At 45.0% G+C, this 19,763-nt stretch overlaps 2 protein-coding genes across 2 annotated transcripts in view; one reads left to right on the plus strand and one right to left on the minus strand.

Moving 5' to 3' along the window:
• LRRC39 (leucine rich repeat containing 39) overlaps window positions 1–19,763 on the minus strand; it is a 65,206-nt gene that overhangs the window by 21,237 nt on the left and 24,206 nt on the right. Inside the window, exons 4-9 of the mRNA XM_062191822.1 lie at window positions 19,487–19,683; window positions 16,238–16,343; window positions 14,750–14,906; window positions 14,032–14,168; window positions 2,078–2,223; window positions 561–713 (exon numbers count right to left, since the gene is read on the minus strand). Of these exons, the coding sequence (XP_062047806.1) occupies window positions 561–713; window positions 2,078–2,223; window positions 14,032–14,168; window positions 14,750–14,906; window positions 16,238–16,343; window positions 19,487–19,599 (812 nt within the window). The 5' untranslated portion in view covers window positions 19,600–19,683. The remainder of the gene's footprint in view (window positions 1–560; window positions 714–2,077; window positions 2,224–14,031; window positions 14,169–14,749; window positions 14,907–16,237; window positions 16,344–19,486; window positions 19,684–19,763) is intronic.
• Window positions 6,459–10,179, plus strand: LOC133760501 (uncharacterized; the record flags this gene model as incomplete). Its single annotated transcript, XM_062193035.1, has 2 exons — window positions 6,459–7,363; window positions 10,176–10,179. Coding segments are annotated over 2 exons (909 nt in total), but the record flags the coding sequence as incomplete, so codon positions are not given.

The following is a 19,763-nucleotide window of genomic DNA, read 5'->3' on the forward strand; positions in this document are numbered from 1 at the left end:
TTATAGATAATGCCATGAACTTAGTTTCTTCATATTTGTTAGACTTGGGTCTTATTCATCATTTTGACTTCACTAGTACCAGGCTAGTAAAGGCTGAATATTTTGTTGTGGAAGTTTTGGGTTTTGATGTGTGCCTTGTCTTTTGGAAGGAAAGCACTTCAGGGAGTTCAAGTAATTAAAAAATCCTTACCTACTTTCTATTGGTAACAAAGCTGTTTTTGTCCCTTTGTAGTTATGTTAGAGTAAAATCACTGTGTTTATGCTTTGGGATTTTGTATTATGAATAACATTTATTAACAGTCTAAAGATAATTTTCATAAAAGTGTTAACAGAGGACATCTTTAAACTGATAAATCCTAGTACTGCTTTAGTTAGAAGGATTCTCTCTTAATTAGGACCAGCATTATATGAATCCTGTTCATCAAGTTACAGAATTTCAACATTGGAAAAGAAATTTTTTTAATTTCCATTCATATGAATGAAGATCCACATTTATTGGTAAAAATATCTACATTACTTTGTTCCGTGGCCAGAAAGGAACATGTTTTATGTGCACAAACCTCAGACTTGTCATTGCTTCCATACATACTGGAATATCTTGCAGTTTGTTGTTGCTGAGAACCAGAGTACCAAGATTTTTCAGATTGCTGATTGTTTCTGGCAAGCATGTTATTTCATTCCGTTGCAGCCATAATGTATGTAGATTTTGCATTCTGAAGAATTAAAAGAGGTTTCTGTAACTAGTTACACATAATATGAAAATCCTGGTTCTTAGTACCTTAAGAAACAAAGAAATGTCATCTTCTACAACATCCCCTTTAATCAGCATACTTACTGAGTGAGTTGTCACTGTATCTGATAATTAGAGAAACTACACCTGAAACTAAATCTCCACAGTATAGTTTTCATTGTGGTGATGGTAGAATTAAATAAGCATATTCTAGAATTCACTACGATAGGATTTCTTAAAAAATTGTTTTAAGGGGCTAGCACTGTGGCATAGTAGGAATAGTCACCACCTACAGTGCTGGCATCCCATTTGGGCACCAGTTGGAGTCCCAGCTGCTCTACTTCCAATCCAGCTCTCTGTTATGGCCTGGGAAAGCAGAAGAGGGCCCACGTGCTTGGGCCCCTGCATCCAGGTGGGAGACCCCAAGGAGGCTCCTGGCTTCTGATCAGCCTAGCTCTGGCCATTGCAGCCATTTGGGGAGTGAACCAGTGGATGGAAAACTCACACTCATTCTCTCTCTGCCTCTACCTCTCTGTAATTCTGCCCTTTTTTAAAAGGTTTATTTATTTATTTGAAAGAGTTACACAGAGAGAGAAGGAGAGGCAGAGAGAAAGAGGTCTTCCATCTGCTGGTTCACGCCCCAGATGTGCACAACGGCTGGAGCTGTGCCAGTCTGAAGCCAGGGGCTTCTTGTGGGTCTCCCGCACAGGTGCAGGAGTCCAAGCACTTGGGCCATCTTCTACTGCTTTCCCAGGCCATAGCAGAGAGCTGGATCAGAAGTGGAGCAGCCAGGTCTTGAACTGTTGCCCATATGGAATGCCAGCGCTTCAGGCCAGGGCTTTAACCCGCTGTGCCACAGCGCCAGCTACAATTTAAAAAAACTTAAATATTCATCTGAGTTAGTTTCTTAGGTGAAAAATCAGAAATAATAAATATGCCCATTTAGGACAAGGCACTCAATATGGTGACTAACAGCGTGGACTCTGGCTGGGCTAACTGCCAATATGCAAACTTCGGCTTGCCTGCTTAAAACTGTGACCTTGGACAATTTAGCTACATCTCTGTAAGTTTCTTCATCAGTTTGTAAAGTTCATAATGTTATTGTTATGGCAATGTTAAATTGTTCTGGCATATTCTTGTTCATTTCTTGAAGTCAGCCAGTTTTTCCTCACCAAAATGAATTTACTTGGAATAAGTAATAATAAGTTTTTGTTGAAACAGCATATTTAGAACTAAATGGATCTACTGTAATTGATTATGCATGGGAGCCCTGTTGTTTAGTTTGTTCTCATTTTTCATAGATAGTTTCAAGAAGTTCCTTGTAGCATAAAAAGGTACTTACTTTACCTTTCTATAGTATCAGGAAGTTGTTCAAGTCTGTTGCTTCCCATGTCCAGCCACTCAAGAGCAGGCATGTTCAACACGGCAGGAGGGATTGTAGTAAAGTGGTTCATACTCAAATCAAGGTGAGTAAGTTTTAACAGATTGCTGAGCTTAAGAGGAAAACAGGTTTTTCTAAGTGAATGTTCACAATGTAAGCTACTAGAAAATCACATTAGTAAAGAAGATATTTCACATCAAGGAATGTTCACATTACCATAGGGCTTTATTTAGTAATAGTCCCCCCCCCCCAAAAAAAAAAAAAAACCTCCAGTGAAATGAAAAATTTGTCAAAATTTCATCTATTTAGAGAAAATGTATTTTCAAAATAACCAAGCTCCAGGCTTTACAAAACCTGTGTGACAAAAGGCTTTCTTTTTCTCCCAGAGTAAGCATCTAGTGGTTGAGAATTGTATTGGGAAACTCCAATTTAAAAATAATAGTTATTTGTATTGAATTAAGAACAAACTGCCCCTAAAAAAGCCTACAGAGCATTCAAGAGAAACACCTACTGAGACCTATCTGAGGTGTGTCTGGACAAAGTTACTGATCTTACCCACCAGGACAATTTGACTTGGGTGATGTGTACATAGGATCTGTTTCATCTTAGCCATCTGGAGCAACTTTATGTAACCCGTTCTTTTACCTTCCTTATTTATTCCAAGAAATTTCCTTCTTAAAATGAATCAGTTCCATCTTTTCAGTCTACCTTGTCCCTGAACATGTTTATAACCAATCATGGTCTAAAAAAAGTAACATCGGGACTGGCATTGTGCCATAGTAGGTAAAGCTGCTGGCTGCTATGCCAGCATCCCATATGGGTGCGGTTTGTGTCCTGGCTGCTCCACTTCTGATTCAGCTCCCTGATAACGGCCTTAGAAAGAAGATGGCCCAAATGTTTGGGCCCCGGCCACCCAGGTGGGAGACTGGATGAGGCTCCTGGCTCTTGGCTTCAGCCTGGACCAGTTCCAGCTGTTGTGGCCATTTGAGGAGTGAACAGTGGGTAAAGGATGTTTCTCTATATATATCTCTGTAGCTCTGACTTTAAAATAAACAAAAAAGCCTTGAGAAAAATAGGAAGAAAGATGAAAAAGAGAAGAAAATACCTATGAGCAATTGCCTTCAACTTACCTAAAGCCCATCTTTCCAGGCCAAGCCAGTGTATATTCCTTATGGAATGACAAATGGAATTTACTGTCATTGAATAGATAAATATGACTGGAATTTGGACACTTTGGAACACTTCTCAAGACTCATAAAAGTCACTGAGCTTGTGTTTCCCAGGCCTAGGTCACTCACATCCTGCCCTGAATAAACTATTAATTTTCCAAAGAGTCTATTTATTCCTATTGACAGAATCTTAGTGCCTGACGATTTATTTACATCATCTCTGTCATCAGCTCTACCAGTTGTTAATTGTTTTCTAAATGAAGTAAGCCATCAAGATTAGAACAGCAGAGTAAGATGGCAGCTGAGTAAGACACTCAAGTGATCTCTGTCCAGAGAGACACAAATCTGAAAAACTATGAATACACCAAGTTGCCTTTGCAAGAGCCTTGGAGGCCAAGTGAGAAATCACAGTGCCTGTTTTTAGTACACAATAAGAAAAGACATATTGAATAAAGCAGAAAAGAAAGTTGCCCACTTCACCTATCCCCCGGTTCCAAAAAACACAGCATGGATAGACATCTCACCTCCCTCTTGGGAGAGGGAGAGGGAATTAAATCCAGACCTTAGACTTGAATCTAGCACCAGTACTAACATGAGAATACCTACAGACTTGGGTTTTTTTATTTTTAAAGATTTATTTATGTGAAATGCTGAGTTACAGAGATAGAAGGAGAGATAAAGAGAGAGAGATCTTCCATCTGTTGGTGGACTCCCCAAATGGCTGCAAGGAGCCAGGACCTTTTCCAGGTCTCCCAAATGGGTGAAGGGACCCAAGGTCTTGGGCCATCCTCTGCTGCTTTCCCAGGTCATTAGCAGGAAGCTGGGTCAGAAGTGGGGCAGCCAGGGTTTGAACAAGCACCCTATGGGACGTCAGCACTGCAGGCAGTGGTTTATCCCACTGTGCCATAGCACCGGCCCCTGTAAACTCAGTTTTATGACTGTCCTGACTCAGGTGGCTAAGGGGCTGCCTGTACCACCTCTCCCCCAACCTCCAAAAGACAGCAGAGTAAAACTCCAGTTACTGGGGAGCAAGACAGGAAAGGAAACTTAGAACCTTGCCTTGGAGCTCAGACCCAGGCTGCTGCTATGAGAGCCGGTGCCAGATACAACCCAAAGGCCTCTATCCCCATCCTCTCACCTGTAGGCCACAACCTGCAGGTAAGGTTTGTCCTGGCATCAGGGGGAGAACTGCATCCTTATTGGATAGACTTGTCCTGGTATGCTAACCTCACATGGACCTGGTTTGTACCCCTTGGGTTGTGCAGGGCTGCCGACTAGACCCAGGTGTGTCTTGGTTTAGTGCCAACCTGAACAGCCAAGGGGCTGCCTTTTTCACCCTTTCTCCATCCTTATGAAGGACCCTTATGGGGGAGAGGGACAAGAAACTAGGCCTGGGCAGATATCAGGGGCTTCTTAAGAGGTTAGATGTTCCCCAGAGTCCAGCGGGCAGGACGTTCTCTGGGAAGGAAAAGTCAATCCCCTTCAGAGAACCTCTAGGCATGCCCAGAGCAGAGCTGCCACTCTCCTCAGCATTCTCCTCAGCTGGTTCCCTCAGCACTCTCCTCAGCACTCTCCTCAGCATTCTCCTCAGCTGGTTCCCTCAGCACTCTCCTCAGCATTCTCCTCAGCATTCTCCTCAGCTGGTTCCCTCAGCACTCTCCTCAGCATTCTCCTCAGCTGGTTCCCTCAGCACTCTCCTCAGCATGCTAATTGTCCCTCCGAACCAGCCAATCCCGTGTTGCCACTGCATTCCATATGCTAATTGTCCCTCCGAACCAGCCAATCCCGTGTTGCCACTGCATTCCATATGCTAATGGTCCCTCTGAACTGACCAATCCTATGCATGCGCATTAGGAATATGCTAATTCGTTGCCTATATAACCTGTGTGAAACTGCCGCTCGGGGCTCCTCACTGCCTGAGGTGGGGGCCCGTTTGCGCAAACGTTCAATAAAAACCTCGTGCTTTTTGCATCAACTGGTCTGGAGTCTGGATCTTTGGGCGTCCTCCCGAGCAAGTGGGCATCTCTGCAACTGAGAGGTCCAACATTTGGTGGCCCGTACGGGGATTTTAGGTCGCCCTCAGACCCATTCTCTGCGGACCAGTTGGAGGTATAATTAAGTGTTTTCTGTTTGTTGTTCTTCGTCTTGAGTGTTCTGACTGGCCAGTACCTGACTCTGTGAGACCAGTGGGGGAGGCAGGCGTGCCCAGCAACCCCTGGTCCGTTCCCCGGAGGATACTCTGGTCTGTGAGACCAGTAGGGGAAACCCTCGGTCCGTTCCCCCGGAAGACGCTCCCGGGGTGGTCTGGAGGTGGGTCGGAGACCAAGTCTCCCTCCTTCCCGGGGAGGGCTGGTCAGGCAGCCGCTCCCAAAAATAGCGCAATAGCGTTCGATTTGTCCTAGCCATGTGGTTTGTCTTGCTTACTGTATATGTCTGTGCTTTGGCTGTTCTTTTTGTTTGGGCTGAAATCCTTGCACACATGGGTCAACAAATAACCACCCCTTTAAGTCTCATTCTAGATCACTGGAAGGACGTTCGAGAACGCGCGCGCCACCTCTCAGTGGAGGTTAAAAGGAAACAATGGGCAAAATTCTGTTCCTCAGAGTGGCCGGCCTTCGAGGTCGGCTGGCCAAGGAACGGCACTTTTAACCTCGATATTATTTTACAGATTAAGGCGCGAGTCTTTCAGCCAGGATCCAATGGACACCCTGATCAGGTGCCCTACATTACCACGTGGGAGGATCTTTCACGTAACCCCCCTCCCTGGATAGAACCCTTCTCCTTCCCGACGGAGCCCATACGGACCCCGTTACCCCTTCCTCGGCCATCCCCAACTCCTTTGATACCTTCCTCCCCGATACCCCCTCCTCCTATCTCGGTTGTGCCAACCTCCTCCCTATACCCTCTGAAGGAGATTCGAGATCCAAAACCTGACAAGCCACCGGTTCTTCCGGCTGATCAGGACTTTCTGCTCTTTGACTCTCCCCCACCCTATCTTCCCGGCCAGCCTGCTCCCCCGCAGGAACCCCCACAACAACCAGAGCGGGATGTGCAACCTTCTGCACCATCCCCTGATTCCACGAGGGCAGGGGAAGAAGTCTTAGTGCCTTCCCCGCCCTCCAGCCGCCTGCGCCTCCGTCGGGGGCAGGCAGGGGGCTCGGGAAGCGTCTGGACTTCGCAGGCTTTTCCTCTTCGCTCGGTGGCTGGCCAGATGCAGTACTGGCCATTTTCTGCTTCCGATCTTTACAATTGGAAAACCCATAACCCCTCTTTCTCTCAGGACCCCCAGGCTCTGACTGGGCTGGTCGAGTCAATTTTATTGACTCATCAGCCCACCTGGGATGATTGTCAGCAGCTTCTGCAGACCCTCCTCACTACTGAGGAAAAGCAGCGTGTCTACCTTGAGGCACGGAAAAACGTCCCTGGAGCAGATGGCCGACCGACCCTACTGCCAAACGAAATCGACGAGGCGTTTCCCTCAACCCGTCCTGATTGGGACTACACCACCGTTGCTGGTAGGGAGCGACTTCGTCTTTACCGCCAGATTCTCCTTGCGGGTCTCAGAGGGGCTGGAAAGCGCCCCACCAATTTGGCCAAGGTACGTGCAGTAGTACAGGGGGCTGAGGAAACGCCGGCAGGCTTCCTAGAAAGATTAATGGAAGCCTACCGTATGTACACCCCGTTTGACCCCCTGGCAGAGGACCGGCAGGGAGATGTAATCATGTCCTTTATAGGACAGTCAGCGCCGGACATCCGCAATAAATTGCAGCGGCTAGAGGGGCTTCAGGGGTATACTATACAAGATTTAATGAAGCAGGCAGAAAAGATTTACAACAAAAGGGAGACCCAAGAGGAGAAGGAGGAAAGGATCCGCAAGGAGCAGGAGGAAAGGGAAGACAAAAGAGACAAAAGACGTAATCGAGAGCTTAGTAGAATTTTGGCCACCGTAGTGCAGGATACAGAAAGGAGTAGACCAGGACAGAATAGGGACTTGGGAGACAAACGAAAGCCTCGGGTGGAAAGAGATCAATGTGCCTATTGTAAAGAAAGAGGACACTGGGTCAAAGACTGCCCGAAGAAAACACAGGGACCAAAGAAGAGACCAGTTCCAATCCTGTCCCTGGAAGAAGACGACTAGGTGAGTCAGGGCCAGGAGCCCCCCCCTGAGCCCAGGATAACCCTTGAAGTGGGGGGCAGACCGGTAACCTTCCTGATTGACACGGGAGCCCAGCACTCGGTACTGACTTCAGAAATAGGGCCTTTAAGCTCCAAGACTTCCTGGGTTCAGGGGGCAACTGGAGGGAAGTTATATCGCTGGACAACCAATCGAGAGGTCCAGTTAAGTACAGGACTTGTGACACACTCGTTCTTACTAGTGCCAGACTGCCCCTACCCCCTCCTGGGCAGGGACCTACTCTCGAAGGTAGGAGCCCAAATTCACTTCCATGAGAAAGGAGCTACCATCACAGACTCAGGAGGGCGGCCCCTCCAAGTATTAACACTACGCTTGGAGGACGAACACCGATTATTCGAGAGGCCCTCGTCCACCATGGCTCCCCTGGACCCCAAATGGCTCACAGATTTTCCTCAGGCCTGGGCAGAGACTGCGGGAATAGGGCTGGCCGTCAACCGGCCTCCCTTGATCATAGATCTGAAGCCCACGGCCATTCCCGTGTCAGTTCGTCAATATCCGATGGGCAAGGAACCTAAGGAAGGTATCCGGCCACATATCCAGAGACTGTTACACCTAGGCATTTTAAAACCTTGTCGTTCACCTTGGAACACCCCCCTACTACCAGTAAAGAAGCCTGGTACGGGTGACTACCGCCCGGTACAGGACTTGCGGGAGGTTAACAGGAGAACGGAGGATATGCATCCCACAGTGCCCAACCCCTACAATCTGCTAAGTACCTTGCCTCCGACCCACGTATGGTACACTGTGTTAGATCTAAAAGATGCATTCTTTTGTTTAAGACTGAGCCCTCAGAGCCAATCCATCTTTGCTTTTGAGTGGAAAGACCCAGAGACCGGGTTTTCAGGACAACTCACCTGGACAAGGTTGCCCCAAGGATTTAAAAACTCGCCTACCTTGTTTGACGAAGCTCTGCACCTAGATTTGGCCGACTTCCGAGTCAACCATCCGGACCTGGTCCTCCTGCAATATGTGGACGACCTCCTCCTTGCCGCTGAAACTGAGCAGGACTGCCTAAAAGGTACCGGGGCCCTGCTACAGAGACTGGGGGAATTGGGCTATCGAGCCTCCGCGAAAAAGGCCCTATTGTCAGCCCCAGCCCTGAGCCTCCCTGATATGACCAAGCCCTTCACATTATACGTGGATGAGAATAAGGGAGTGGCGAAGGGAGTGCTAACACAAATGCTTGGACCCTGGAAAAAGCCGGTGGCATACTTTTCAAAAAAGCTAGACAATGTAGCGGCCGGCTGGCCTCCGTGCCTCCGCATGATAGCGGCCGTGGCAGTTCTGGTGAAAGACTCGGATAAATTGACTCTAGGCCAACCTCTCACCATAGTGGCACCTCATGCTGTGGAGACAGTTATCCGCCAGCCACCAGATCGGTGGCTCTCAAATGCTCGGATAACTCATTACCAGACTATGTTATTAAACTCAGAGCGGGTCCGGTTTGGGACTGCCACCTCTTTAAACCCGGCCACCCTGCTCCCGGAACTGGGGCCCCAGGCCCAGGTAATCCATAACTGTCACCAAATCCTGGCTGAGGCCCACGGCACCCGAAAAGACCTAACCGACCAGCCTCTGCCGGATGCCGAAATGACCTGGTTCACGGATGGGAGCAGCTTTCTACAGAACGGTGAGCGGAGGGCTGGGGCAGCGGTGGTGGATGGAAAAACTGTTATCTGGTCAAGTGCCTTAAAGCCTGGAACTTCTGCTCAAAAAGCCGAGCTCATAGCCTTAACTCAAGCTTTAAAACTGGCACAAGACAAAAAGGTCAACATTTACACAGACAGTCGGTATGCTTTCGCCACTGCCCATGTACATGGGGAGATATACCGGCTAAGGGGCCTCTTAACCTCAGCAGGCAAGGACATTAAAAATAAGCAGGAAATCCTAGATCTTCTACAGGCCCTGTTCCTGCCCAAAATGTTGAGTATAATTCATTGCCCCGGGCACCAACGAGGAGACGACCCCGTAGCAAGGGGAAACAGGATGGCAGACGAGGCCGCTAGGGCGGCAGCCCTGAGCCAACAGGTGCTCCCGTTAAAGACAATTGAGCCCACCCAAGTATCGAGGGAACCACCTTTCCTCTATTCGGACCAAGACTTAGATACAATCCAGCGGCTCGGTGCAGAGTATGATGAACAAATAAGGGTTTGGAGGCTCGGAGAGAAAATAGTCCTGCCACACCAATTGGCTAAAGAAATAATTACCAGCCTCCATCAATGGACTCATTTGGGACACAAAAAGCTAAAAGCAGCCTTACAGGAAGATAGGCAGTCTTATTACATCCCCGGACTTGATTCTTTAGTCCAGCAGGTGACTGAATCCTGTGTTCCGTGTGCCAAGGTAAATGCCAGACACCTCAAGCTCCCGGAGGGAGCTAGGGTAAGAGGAGACCGACCAGGAATCAACTGGGAGGTCGATTTCACTGAGATAAGGCCGGGCAGTTATGGGAATAAGTATCTTCTAGTTTTTGTAGACACCTTCTCCGGATGAACTGAGGCATTCCCCACAAAACGGGAAACCGCCCGGGTGGTCGTCAAGAAGATCATAGAGGAGATCTTCCCCCGGTTCGGCTTGCCTAAGGTAATCGGGTCCGACAATGGCCCAGCGTTTGTCTCCCAGGTAAGTCAGTTGGTGGCCAAAGCATTAGGCATAAATTGGAAATTGCACTGTGCCTATAGACCCCAAAGTTCAGGACAGGTAGAAAGAATGAACAGAACAATTAAAGAGACCTTGACCAAATTAGCGTTGGAGACTGGTGTTAAAGACTGGGTCCAACTCCTCCCTATGGTGTTGTTCCGGGTCCGAAACACGCCCTCTCATTGCGGGCTGACACCATACGAAATCCTTTATGGAGGGCCCCCACCAGTAGCAGGCTTGCTTGACCTTGCCAGTGACTCCGTTGCCGATGCCCCTAAATTACAGGCCCAGTTGAGAGCGCTCCAGATCATCCAGAACCAGGTCTGGAAACCTCTTGCAGCAGCCTACCAACCCGAGACGACAACCATCCCACATCCTTTCCAAATCGGTGATGCTGTGTATGTCCGAAGGCACCAATCTAAGACTCTAGAGCCCCGGTGGAAAGGCCCCTTCACTGTGCTGTTGACAACTCCCACCGCTCTCAAGGTCGACGGAATCGCTGCTTGGGTCCACGCCTCACACGTGAAGCGAGCACCACCTCCCCAGGGCCCCGAGGATCCGGATAGACCAGCCAAATGGAAGCTCCAGCGCACTCAGAACCCACTCAAGCTAAGACTTTCAAAAACTGTTTAATATTTATGATGTTCCTGGCCTTTCCCCATTGTTTTTCCAATCCCCATGCTCCACAATTGTTAACGTGGAACCCAACCCAGTCCAGCAAGAACAGAGTTCCCTCCCTCCAGTGAGGCAGGTTCTCCCCAGGCCGGTCCAATAGATTTTAGGATTAAAATCTTTGCAAAAAGAAAAGGAGGGAATGAAGGACCCTTATGGGGGAGAGGGACAAGAAACTAGGCCTGGGCAGATATCAGGGGCTTCTTAAGAGGTTAGATGATCCCCAGAGTCCAGCGGGCAGGACGTTCTCTGGGAAGGAAAAGTCAATCCCCTTCAGAGAACCTCTAGGCATGCCCAGAGCAGAGCTGCCACTCTCCTCAGCATTCTCCTCAGCTGGTTCCCTCAGCACTCTCCTCAGCACTCTCCTCAGCATTCTCCTCAGCTGGTTCCCTCAGCACTCTCCTCAGCACTCTCCTCAGCATTCTCCTCAGCTGGTTCCCTCAGCACTCTCCTCAGCATTCTCCTCAGCTGGTTCCCTCAGCACTCTCCTCAGCATTCTCCTCAGCTGGTTCCCTCAGCACTCTCCTCAGCATGCTAATTGTCCCTCCGAACCAGCCAATCCCGTGTTGCCACTGCATTCCATATGCTAATTGTCCCTCCGAACCAGCCAATCCCGTGTTGCCACTGCATTCCATATGCTAATGGTCCCTCTGAACTGACCAATCCTATGCATGCGCATTAGGAATATGCTAATTCGTTGCCTATATAACCTGTGTGAAACTGCCGCTCAGGGCTCCTCACTGCCTGAGGTGGGGGCCCGTTTGCGCAAACGTTCAATAAAAACCTCGTGCTTTTTGCATCAACTGGTCTGGAGTCTGGATCTTTGGGCGTCCTCCCGAGCAAGTGGGCATCTCTGCAACTGAGAGGTCCAACACTTAGGAAGATGGTAAAGAACCATAGGACTTGACTTGAGACTCTGCTGCTGGAACAAAACAACATCGGGCAGATCCTAGTAGTCCTTGTCTCTGAGCCAGTTCCTGTGAGAGGAAACTCGACTTGTTCTAGTACCTAATAAAGTCCTATGGTTCCAGCTGGTCAAACTTAAATGCCAGCCAACATCACTTCTAGCTAGTTGCAGTGGCCGCAAGCTGTGAGTCCATTTCAGCAGCAGACCATAGATTTTAGACTTTGGACCTACCCCCATGCTGTGTTGGTCTGGGTGGGCTATGTGCTCCAGGTATGATCTATCATTGCAGTGCTGGTAGCCAAAGGACTGAGTGTGGGGCTTGTGGGGAAGGATTATCCTTTTTTGACACCTCCTTGATCTATTGTGAGTATCACAGCATCTGTGGATTTGAGATACATCTGAGCTCTGGGCATCACAGAGACATTGTCAGTGTGCTAGTGGGGGAGTTGTGGCAAACCTCAATTTAGAGCGCCACCTCGTGCCGAATTTGCAGAAAAGTCCATAGGCCTAGAGCAAATAAATGGACTGCTTAGAATTTCTGAAAGGACTGCCACAAAGAAGCGAAGATAGGAAGAATGGGGGGGGGGGAGGGGGGGGCGAATCCTTCTAAGCTTATATGACATCACACACAAACAAGCACAAAGAATTCTCAGGAAACCGTGTCATCACTGAACAAGGTTCCAGAAACCAACTACCTTGGATCTGACATTATTAAAAGCTCATAAGAATGCCGGCACTGTGGCTCACTAGGCTAATCCTCCACCTGTGGTGCCGGCACCCCGGGTTCTAGTGCCCGTTGGGGCGCCGATTCTGTCCCGGTTGCTCCTCTTCAAGTCCAGCTCTGCTGTAGCCTGGGAAGGCAGTAGAGGACAGCCCAAGTGCTTGGGCCCTGCACCCGCATGGGAGGCCAGGAGGAAGCACTTGGCTCCTGGCTTCGGATAGGCGCCGGGCGACGCGCCAGCCATAGCAGCCACTTGGGAAGTGAACCAACGGAAGGAAGACCTTTCTCTCTGTCTCTCTCACTCTTTCTCTCTCTCACTGTCTAACTCTGCTTGTCAAAAAAAAAAAAAAAAAACTCATAAGAATTTAAAATAGCTGTTTTAAAGAAATTTAGCAGCCGGTGCCATGGCTTAAGAGGCTAATCCTCCGCCTTGCAGCGCCGGCACACCGGGTTCTAGTCCCTGTTGGGGCGCCGGATTCTATCCTGGTTGCCCCTCTTCCAGGCCAGCTCTCTGCTATGGCCCGGGAAGGCAGTGGAAGATGGCCCAAGTGCTTGGGCCCTGCACCCACATGGGAGACCAGGAGAAGCATCTGGCTCCTGGCTTCAGATCAGCGCGATGCGCCGGCCGCAGCGGCCATTGGAGGGTGAACCAACAGCAAAAAGGAAAACCTTTCTCTCTCGCTCTCGCTCTCTCTCACTCTGCCTGTCAAAAAAATAAAAAAATAAAGAAACTTAACAAACCTCATGAGAATACAATGAAATGATTTACTATTGTAATAGAGTAGAATTAAATTGCACCCTAGATCAATTAACAGGCATCTATAAGACTTTCCATCCAAAAGTGGCAACATACACATTCTTCCAAACAGCACAGGAAAAGTTCTCCAGGATAGATCATACACATAGGTCACAAAAATAGTCTCAACAAATTTTTAAAAAATAGAAATTATACCAAGCATCTTTCCTACCATAATTCAGTAAAACTAGAAATCAATACCAAAAATTTTGGTACATTTAGCTTTTAGGAACAGAGCCAATTCTAGGGATAAAAATCATAAGAATTAGAAATAGAATAAAGAAATTGTATGTGTAAAAAAATTGTCCATGGGATCTATATATATACTGCATTACCTGCAAAAGGAACTATCATTGGTGATTTATAAACATTTCCCAGATGAATGCATAAAAAACTTACATTCATCTCTTTCTCAAAAAATCACAAACTGATAAAGAGTTTTTCAATTACCACATGGACTATGCTTTATGATAATCAGTTATTCATTGAAAATGCCCTTATTAAGTAATGATTACAATCTAGGTTCTGCCCTCAATTCTAGTAATTTAAGAAATTAAAACTCTGACTCTGACCTCAATGAGATCAGTCTAGCCATCAACTGATGTCAGTACTGTGACAATAATATAGTATATTTTATGTTAAATAGATTTTTCTCTAACTAAAAGCTTATGTTATTCATATAATAGCAAATCATCTTAATTATTTTTTCTGCAGTAAAACTTATAGCATTTCCTCATTAGTTTTACTTTTAACAATCACACATTTGAGAAATAAACTAGTTGATGAAAAATAATATCATAGGCACTTATATCTTTCTGACCTCTTGTGGAAGATCACATATATCTCTGTTAACAGCCAGTTCTAGTTTCTCCAAGCTGGCACAGTTACTTAGCTCCTTGGGGACAGTCTTGATCCTATTGTAGCTAAGAATGAGTTCCTGAAGCCTAGTGAGCAGTCCTACAAAAAATAATACACAATAGATGGCAGATGGATATAAAATAATGTTTCCCATTAAATATAATATCATAACTTGCTTTTATCAGCAAATTCATAGTTAGTTTCTTCCATTGTTCCAGTCTCTATTGTACCCCTTCTTCAAACAGATTTATCGTGCTATGAGCAAAAAAATTTTAAAAACAAGACAGAGAAAGGTAGGGAGAAAGGAAGGAAGGGAGGGAGGAAGAGAGAGAGAGAAAGGAAGAAAGGGAGGGAAGGAGGGAGGAGATTCTGTTTTATCTATATTACATCTTCAGTAATTTTCCATTTTGGAGATTTTTCTTTTTTAATCTTCTAAGGAGAATAGCTGAACCAGGAATATTGTTTCCAGAACCTCACATAGAAGCCTCATCCTCAGTTACTTCAGTAAACTCAGAAGCTTGGGTCTCCTGCAAGCTTTCACTTGGATTAAATTTTTAAAATGTTCTCAAGATTCAAGGCTATATAAAGATGAGATTTGTATTCCATGTACTGAAAAAAAAATCAATGAAACACATTTGTGCTTGGATAAACTAACACACGAATGAAGCAATCTTTCTTACCAATTCCTCGAGGAATCTCTGAAATTATGTTTCGAGATAAATCTAGCACAATGAGGTTCTGGAATCTTCCAATGAATTCAGGAATTTTCAATAAACCTGTTCTGTGAAGTTGCCATTCTTGTAGCTGATTGAGTTTCAGTAGAGAAGAAGGCAGAGTCTAAACTCCAGTGAAAGAAATAACAGGGTCATTGTGTTACTTAATAAGTTACTTTAATATCCTGTGACACTGCAGGGTGATGTTATTTGATTTGTAAAAATTTGTATTTTTTTCCTGGATTGGCTTCATTTCAAAGCACTTTGTGTTGCTTATAAGTTTTCAGACCATTACAGTTTTAATTGTTTGCCAAACCCTCAAACCCCAATTCAAACATATCTTGTTCAATAACGTACACACACATAGAAGTATGTCCTGAGATTCTGTTGCATTAGGTTTTCCTATAATACATAAGCTATTAAATTAGAATATCAAAAAATGACTTTAATCAATAATTCAAACTTCTCTTCTACTGTTTATTTTATGTGAGTTAAATTTTTAAAAATTTTAAAAAATATTTTATTTATTTATTTGAGAGGAGGAGCTACAGGCAGAGAGAGGGAGAGATAGAGAGAAATGTCTTCCATTCTCTGGTTCACTCCCCAAATGGCCCCAACAGCTAGAGCTGGGCCAATTCGAAGCCAGAGCCAGGAGCTTCTTCTAGGTCTCCCACGTGGTTGCAGGAGACCAAGAGCTTAGGCCATCTTCTACTGCTTTCCCAGGTCATAGCAGAGAGCTGGATCAGAAGAAGAACAGCTGGGACACAAACCAGCACCTATGTGGGATGCTGACACCACAGGCAGGAGCTTAGCCCACTATGCCATAGTGTAGGTCCCAAAGATTTTTTAAAACTTAAGGTTTTTAAGAGTTCCAACTCTTCTGATCTCTATGCCTTTTCCAATGCACCATAAAATAGCCAGGAGAGAAATAAAAGAGTTAACCTCAAAGTTAAATATATCTATATTATGAAAACAAATGCTGACCCAAAGATTGGAAGCCCTAGTAAAAATTAGAGTATGCCTAATGACATTAAGCAATGGTATTTCTGTGTGTATGGGTGTGATGGTGACAGAGAAAGACTATGAATCACGTAATAGACCTAAGAACAACAACAACAAAATCACATTTCCATTTTGTGGACTGTTAACTAAGCATTTCTTTGGAAAAGCCATATAATCATTCTTTATGGAAAATGAGAAAATGCTTATTAGAAGGACTAGCAGGAGAAGTACTACAAATGACTTAAGTTCAGGCAGAGCTGAAGCACATTGAAATTTCCAAAACAACTGTGAAGTTATGTTTCTTTTCAGTGGTTCATGCTGCCCAAATAAATTTGGTGGATTATTAAAATTGGATTTTCCAACTATCCCACTCTTTGTTATACCATGTTAGAATCATTCTCTCAACTCTTCCACAAAATTCAAGGTGCCAAACATTGTTTTCCTAATGCTTACCTTCCATTCCTCCTTTTCTATCTTCAGAATGACTCTTCCATCTTGCCTGGTGACTTTTTCTTTTAGCTTGGTTAAGCTCACTCGTTCTTCCCAGATCCTCACTAGCCTAGGAGACCAGAAAATCATTTTAGTTCATAGATATTGACACAAGTAGGATTTGTTTTATTTATTTTTTCAAGCAATATTATTTATTTTTTTTTAAAGATTTATTTAGTTATCTGAAAGAGATACAGAGAGGCAGAGGCAGAGAGAGAGAGAGGGAAAGGTCTTCCATATGCTGGTTCACTCCCCAAATGGCCGCAACAGCCAGAACTGGGCCAATACAAAGCCAGGAGCTTCTTCTGGGTTTATCATGTGGGTGCAGGGGCCCAAGAACTTGAGCCATCTTCTGCTACTTTCCTAGACCATAACAGAGAGCTGGTTGTAAGTGGAGCAGCCGGGACTCGAATCAATGGCCATGTGAGATGCTGGCACTGCAGGCAACAGCTTTAACCACTACACCACAACGCTGGCCCCTCATTTTATTTTTAAAATGACCCATCAGAGACAATCATTTGACCAATTGTTCTGCAAATCAGATGAAAATTTATTTTGCAAGACATAAATATAAGTAGCACCACAAATGCCCTATTTTTAAATTTCTGAAAAGTATCATAGCTCTCCATTGATTTTATTTACAATAGTTTTTTTAAGATACAATTCAGGGGCCGATGCTGTTGGGTAGTGGTAAAAGCCACCGCTTGCAGTGCCAGCATCCCATATGGACGCCAGTTCGAGTCCTGGATACTCCACTTCCAATACAGCTCTCTGCTATGGCCTGGGAAAGCAGTAGAAAATGGCCCAGGTCCTTCCTGGCTTTGGTCTGGCCCAGCTCCAACCATCAAGGCCAACTGGGGAATGAACCAGCAGAAGGAAGACATCTCTCTTTCTCTCTGTGTAACTCTGCCTTTCAAATAAATAAATAATTCTTTTTAAAAAAGATAGAATTCATATGCCATAAATGTCATCTTTTAAAGTACACAGTTTAGTGCATTTTGCTATATTCGCAGCATGAGCATCCATCACTGCTATCTAATATCAAAATATTTTATCACTCAGAAAGGAAATTCCATACCCTGTAGCAGTTCCGCCCTATTTCTCCATCTCCTGCTCCCTGACAATCTATTGTACTTTTTTTGGCTCTATGGTTTTGCCCTACTCAAGACATTTCCAACAAGTGACATTATAGGACACGTGGTCTTTCATGTCAGGCCTCTTAGCACTGTTTTATTGCAAGTTTATCCATGCTGAAGGCATGTATCAGTACTTGATTCCTTTTGATTATATTGAAATGATTCCACTCTATGTGTCTACCAAATGTATCTACCATGTATAACCAATATGTTTATTTGTTCATCAGTCGATGGACATTTGGGTTAATTCCACTTCTAGTTATTCTGAATAATGCCATGGACATCTGTCTACAAGTTCTTATGTGAATTGTTCACTAAAAAACTATTGGAAGCCATTGTTGTGAATGAGGTTCCTGCCCTGTGACCCAACAGACCTGCCTAAAAATTAAAATTGGAGCTGAAGTTTCACTTCACCAAACTGAAAATAAGTTATATGACCTTCTGAGAAACAGGAGAGACAGATAACAGCCAAATTTTGCAAATAGGCCATTTTCATAATAGGCCAACTTCATAATGAAGTTCCCTCTGTCACAACCCTCACACTAACAAAATAACCTGATATTAAAGAGTTATTTTTCTGTTGTTCTGTATCCATGTCCCTGCCTTACAAGGATCATAACTTTGAAATGACCAATCTACTTTTTGTTCCTTGTTTTTGCTTTTGTAAAGCCCTTTTCTATCTATAAAACCAAATTCTTCCACAGGGCCAATGTAACACTTATTATGACATGAAGTGTTGCCTGACTCTAGACAGAAAAAAATCCAATTAAGGTCTTTAAACTAAATTGTTGTAAGTTTGTCCATTGATAGATTATGTTTTCATGATCCTAGGAGTAGAATCGTTGGGCCACAGAGTAACACTAGACATCGACAGTGGACATTGTCCCAACTATTTCCAAATTGACTGCAACCTTTTAAGTCCCCATAGCAGTGCATCAAGGTTCCAGCTTCTCCATATCCTCAATATTTAATCACTCTTCATCTTTTTATCATAGCCTCCTAGAGGGTGTGAATGGTACCTCATTAGGGGCTTGATCTGCAATTTCCTTGTGATTAATCCATAAGTGTTTAATAAGTTTGGCTTATTTAATAAGTAATGGCTCAGAAATAATACAGTTCAGCTTAAGAGTTAAATTGCATATTACGGGAGTGGGTATTGTGGTGCATTGGGGTTAGGCCGCCATTTGGGACATCCACATCCCATGTCAGAGTATCAGGTAGAGTCCTGGCTGTTCTGCCTCCCATCCAGCTTCTTTCTAATGCATTCTGAAAGGCAGCAGATCATGGCTGAACTGTGTGCACCCCTGCCACTGATGTGGAAAACCTGGATGGAGTTCCAGGCTCCTGGCTGTGCCTTGGCCCAGCCCCTGCTGTTATGAGCATTTGGGGAAGGAACCAGCAGATGGAAGATAGCCCTCTATCTCTCTTTGTTGCTCTACCTTTCAAATAAATAGACTTTAAAAATAGTTAATGGAAAATGGAATTAAAAGGTAAGGGATTTTTGGTGTAAAAAATCTGAAATCCATACATGGTTTTTCATAATACACATTTCCACGAACATTTTGAAGACCGTTTGTACAGGCACTTGTGTGTTTTGTGACTCATATCCCTTAATCACATTTAATTGAGTCAGGTGTTACTTTAAGTAATTCAATAACAAGGCATTTAATAAATAATCTTTTTAAAATATAATTGTGATGTGGGCCTGGCGCTATGGCACAGCAGGTTGATGCCCTGGCCTGAAGCGCTGACATCCCAAATCGATGTCGGTTCAAGACCCGGTTGCTTCATTTCCGATCCAGCTCTCTGCTGTAGCCTGGGAAAGCAGTAGAAGACGGCCCAAGTCCTTGGGCCCTTGCACCCACATGGGAGACCCGGAGGAGCCTCCTGGCTCCTGGTGCAGCTCCGGCCATTGGATGGAGGACCTCTCTCTCTCTGCCTCTCCTCTCTCAGTGTAACTTTGACTTCCAAATAAATAAATAAATAAATCTTTAAAAAAAAAAAAGAAAAAAATTTTTAAAAATTGTGATGTTACAAATGTTCACTAATTCAAAAGAATAAATACGTTAGAGCCTACTTTTGTTGAAATTCCTTCTCTCGTCTCAGGTCTTCATTGTGTTTCTGTATTCTTTTTTCCCAAACCTCCTTTACAGCATTGACAGCACCAGTACAAGCCACAGTTTCGGTCATGTTTTCTCCACATTGTCACAGAGTCATCAACTTCATTAGGTTCTCAATAACTGAATCACAGATGCCATGTTAGGAAAGACCCAACTGTATCAGAATATAAAAGCAATATTTCAGAGTGTTTAGTGAGTACTAGTATGATCAGAAGAGCTCATATTTATTGAATA

The sequence above is a fragment of the Lepus europaeus genome, chromosome 5, assembly GCF_033115175.1.
Source record: "Lepus europaeus isolate LE1 chromosome 5, mLepTim1.pri, whole genome shotgun sequence".
NCBI lineage: Eukaryota > Metazoa > Chordata > Mammalia > Lagomorpha > Leporidae > Lepus > Lepus europaeus.